The sequence below is a fragment of the Propithecus coquereli genome, unplaced genomic scaffold, assembly GCF_000956105.1.
Source record: "Propithecus coquereli isolate 6110/MARCELLA unplaced genomic scaffold, Pcoq_1.0 Scaffold26, whole genome shotgun sequence".
NCBI lineage: Eukaryota > Metazoa > Chordata > Mammalia > Primates > Indriidae > Propithecus > Propithecus coquereli.
The window spans coordinates 2,876,350-2,881,178 of NW_012148174.1; the positions used below are offsets into that span (position 1 = coordinate 2,876,350).

General features: G+C 41.7%; 1 protein-coding gene across 1 annotated transcript in view; it reads right to left on the minus strand.

Annotated features, from left to right (window-relative positions):
* Positions 1-259: 259 nt before the first annotated feature.
* Positions 260-4,829, minus strand: part of HPSE (heparanase) — a 51,732-nt gene continuing 47,162 nt past the window's right edge. The window contains exons 11-12 of the mRNA XM_012647151.1: positions 1,059-1,227; positions 260-315 (exon numbers count right to left, since the gene is read on the minus strand). Of these exons, the coding sequence (XP_012502605.1) occupies positions 1,068-1,227 (160 nt within the window). The 3' untranslated portion in view covers positions 260-315; positions 1,059-1,067. The remainder of the gene's footprint in view (positions 316-1,058; positions 1,228-4,829) is intronic.

The window sequence follows — 4,829 nt, forward strand, 5'->3', positions numbered from 1 at the left end:
CCTGAGAAAGAGTTCAAGTCTGTGAAGGAGACACAGAAACAACTGCTCATTCTCTTGTCTGGTTGCTACCAGGTCTGGCTGGGTCCGTGGAACAGCTACGGCCATCATGCTACCAGAGTCTGGGAACGAAGCCAGCACTAAAGATCACAGAGCAGAAATGGGAAGAACTTGGATCCTTGGTGACATTCGGAGCTGCAGGAGCCTGCCCTACTTGAACTTCTCTTCATGTGGGATTAAAATTTCCTTATTGCTTACGCTACTTGAATCAGCGTTTTCTGTTACTTGCAGCCCAAAGCTTCCCAACTGAAACAAGAACTAAAGGTAGAGAAAAAGTAAACATTAACAGATGGTTATAATGTCATAGACGTTTTCTAAAATTTTCCCTTTTAGTAAATCAATTTCATTTACAGTCATTTTAAAATTTCATTTGACGTTTACAGAATCTCTCCCCTCGGAATTGTCATTAACCGTTTTTTTATACTATCACATCTAACCACCTGTCCTCTCACATATTATTTCTGACAAAGACAAACAGAACAGAGGGAAGGACAGCAGCAGCTGCATAGAGCCCTCTGTTAAGGTGCAACAGACAGTTTTTCCTCTATCTATTTGCAGTTTCAAGGTTGTAGCAAGAAGCTTTTCCCGATGGGAGCCCATAGAGCTGGCCCATGAAGGAAAGAAAGAATCCAACAATCTTCTAATACCTGTTTTTAAGAATAAAAACAACTAAGCACTTTCTTAAAACTAATACTATATCCTTCACTTTCTTGCCCCTTGGCCATATTGGGAGCATTCCTATACATTTGTAATGACCTTAGATAAAAATAGTACATGCAAAGTGCTAAGAATAGTGTTTGGCACAAGGTATTATTGGCTATTATTATTAGCGGTGTTCTACTTAAAGAGATCACAATCTTGTGCTAACTCTAGCACTGAAATTGTCCCAACGTGTCTGAAGCTCCCACTAGTTGAATTATAATGTATCTGCTTCCTATAATTTGAGTTGCTTTCCTCTTATGAATACATTTGAAAAATTCAACCTCAGCGCTAGTGTATACCTTTCATTTTCAGATGCAAGCAGCCACTTTGGCATTTCTTATCACAAAAAATCCATATGAGAAAGCTGGCAAGCCCAGGGAACTTCCTGGGCGCAGAGGTTTTTCCGTCAAGGTGGGCAGGGTTTGATCATCCACCATCCTCAGAGTCTGACCATTGAGTTGGACAGATCTGCAAAGCGGAAAGACAGGCTGAGTTAGCCAAGTTGTGCATGCTCCATGCCTCCCACAAAAGTCGTGAAATCTTTTTTAGACCAAAAAAAATTTTGTTTGTGATAGCCTATATTAATATAACTTGGGCCGGGCGTGGTGGCTCACGCCTGTAATCCCAGCACTCTGGGAGGCCGAGGCGGGCTGATTGTTTGAGCTCAGGAGTTCGAAACCAGCCTGAGCAAGAGCGAGACCCCGTCTCTACTAAAAATAGAAAGAAATTAATTGGACAACTAAAAATATATAGAAAAAATTAGCCGGGCATGGTGGCGCATGCCTGTAGTCCCAGCTACTCGGGAGGCTGAGGCAGGAGGATCGCTTGAGCCCAGGAGTTTGAGGTTGCTGTGAGCTAGGCTGACGTCACGGCACTCTAGCCCGAGCAAAACAGTGAAACCCTGTCTCAAAAAAAAAAAAAAAAAAACTGTATTTTAACATTGTGTCAGTTAGGTATTTGACCTAGATAATCTGTAAGCTACAATGGTAGAGTAGAGTAGTTGTGATAGAGACCAGATTGCCCCAAATCCTGAAATATTTACTATCTGCCCTTGATAGAAAATGGAACACATATGATCTGTACTAGGCAACATGATGGAGGTGTAAGAAGGATAAATATAACCTCTGGAGTTGTAGTTGTTTTATATGATGACCAATAATTGAAATCATTTTTATATAAAACGACTTGTGTGTATGTGTGTGTGTGTGTGTGTGTGTATATATATATATATATATATATAAGAGAGAGAGAGAGAGAACGGGATGGAATTTTCATGACTTTAACATAAAAACGACAGTCAGTGAAATTTCCCCCATAACTATGCCTATAAACTGTCTAACTGCCCTCCCGGCAGGAGGCATGCATTCTTGTTCTTACTGTTCTTAAGATACTTTGGTAGAATGTATTGCTGTGATGACACAAATACAACTTTGGCTAAACCACAGAAAAATTCAGTTTTCTGTGTATTTCACTGTTGCAATTCAAATTCAAAACTGTCAGAAAAAATGAAAAAAAAATTTAAGGACGAGTGTTATTTCTTATACATGTTTGTTATTATTTAAATCAAGTTCATGCGTGCTCATAGCAACACATTCAATATGGACAGGAGCTTACGAAGGAGAGCTTTAGTCTGCTTTTGGTCTACAGATGGTTACTTCCATAATTCCAAACGATGCTTCCACCTCTACCTCATTCTCAAATGCTTTTTATGTTATGAAAAGAGATAGCACTTTTTAATTGTTGAAAACGTAAGGTTAGTTATTGTCAGAGTTATATTTATGTCATTTATGGAATATATGTAATGTTTGTAGAACACTTAAAACAGTGCCTTGCATACAGTAAGCGCTATAAAAGTATTTTCTATCATCATTATTCAGATAAACATAAGTAACCTGTTAAGTCATTACAACCATTTTAAATATTTTTATGCATATTAATTCCGTGATCTCATTTCTGTGTGTGTGTGTGGAAGCTAACACAACCATTTGGGATGCGAATCCACCATGATGACCTCTGGTGAAGCCCGGTTCTAGGAATGTCCCCAGGATTTCTGCTTTATCTACTCTTACTGTAAATCCTGCCCTTAGGTCAAAGCAACCTGGACCATAAATCCTGCCCTTGGGCAGATTTCCACAGCATTGTTGCCTTTCCCTGAAGGGTCGACTTCAGCAGTCCCACACGTTCCTTCCCTGCGGTGTGTAAGCCGGGGTGGGGTCTGGGGAGGGTGCTGGCACAGAGACACACCATCTTGCCTGGCCTCGCCGCCACCTCTCAAGTTATGGCTGCTGTTCGTAAGTCCCTATAAAATGTTTCTTTCTGAGAAACAGTATTCGTCAGCCTCTTTCTGCAGTCCCTCAGCTTCCTTGGACTTTGGGGGTAGGTTTGTACAGACCTGGTCACCTCGGAACATATGCATACAAAATTGTGCCACGTAACAATGTTTCAGTCGACAACAGACTGCCCAGAAGACAGTGGTCCCATGAGATTATAATGGAGCTGAAAAATTCCTATTGCTTAGCGACTACGTAGCCATTGTCCTAATGTTGTAACATCACAGCACGACGCATTACCTTCTCTATGTTTAAACATGTTTATATACACAAATACCACTGTGTCGTAGTTGCCTGCAGTATGCAGTATAGTAACGTGCTGTACAGGTTTGTAGCCCAGGAGTAGGGGGCCATACCATACAGCTTAGGTACGTAATAGGCTATACCATTGAGATCTGCGTAGGAACACTCTATGATGTTTGCACAAGGACAAAATCGCTTAACAATGCATTTCTCAGAACATATCCACATTGTTAATTCACACGTGATTGTACACGCTTTTACTTAAACAAAAATGAATATACTGTACACATTTTCTTAAAACTTGATCCTTTCTCCCATAGCACTTCCTAACATTTCCTCACACCATGAAACATTCATCCGCTGCATCATTTTAATAGCTGCCCAGAATTCCACGGTGAGACTACATTAGTTTATTCACTTAATCTTCTAATGTTAGATATTTTGTTGTTTCCATGTAACACTACTATATATTTTTCATTAAACAAAATTTTTTTTTGAGATAGAGTCTCACTCTTGTTGCCCGGGCTAGAGTGCAGTGGTGTCATCACAGCTCACAGCAACCTCAAACTCCTGGGCTCCAGCGATCCTCCTGCCTCAGCCTCCCGAGCAGCTGGGACTACAGGTGCGCACCATGATGCCTGGCTAATTTTTTTTTTTCTATTTTTAGTAGAGATGGTGTCTCAAACTCCTGATCTCAAGTGATCCTCCCACCTCAGCCTCCCAGAGTGCTAGGATTGCAGGCGTGAGCCACCGCCTGCATATTTTTCATTTTTCAAGATCTGTCATACTCTGTCCTCATTGAGTATCAGTGAGCAGTCAAACTGGTTTCCAGTCAACCTTGGTTAGACGCTCAGCTCTGGGTTCTGTAACTTAAGACGTATCGATAACAAACCCACGATCGTGCCAGAGGCTAACAGGCCCGTGCTGCGGTTATACTCAAGTTCACATGCATTGGTTTTTGTTCTAACGCCTGTATCGCATCAATTTTTAGATGGGGTGAGGGAGGAAATGCCATGACCATCATCAGGAAACCACAAACTAAAATAGGTCTCGAAAATATCTCCAAAGGACAGGCGTCAGAGTCTGTTTTGCATGAAATTGAGAAGCTTGCAAGAGTATACACAGAAGTTTCTGCTGTGCTTTTGGGGAGGGTATTATTTTCTACAGAGTTTCAAGGTCGATCTGATCACTGTGAATTGATAATGCCGTGGGTAAGATGAAGAGCATGGGCAAGGTGCTAGAACCATCAGGCCGTGCTGTTTCATCAGCCGCACATGCACCTAAAAGATGCTGCCCATATACTGAGCGTAAGCTTCACATATGCTGATTGATTTCACACCAGGCTGGGCAATGAGGTGGGATTTTATTTCACGGTAGCATCTTGTTTTTTTGTTTTGTTTTGAGACAGAGTCTCACTCTGTTGCCCAGGCTAGAGTGCCGTGGCGTCAGCCTAGCTCACAGCAACCTCACACTCCTGGGCTCAAGCGATCCTCCTGC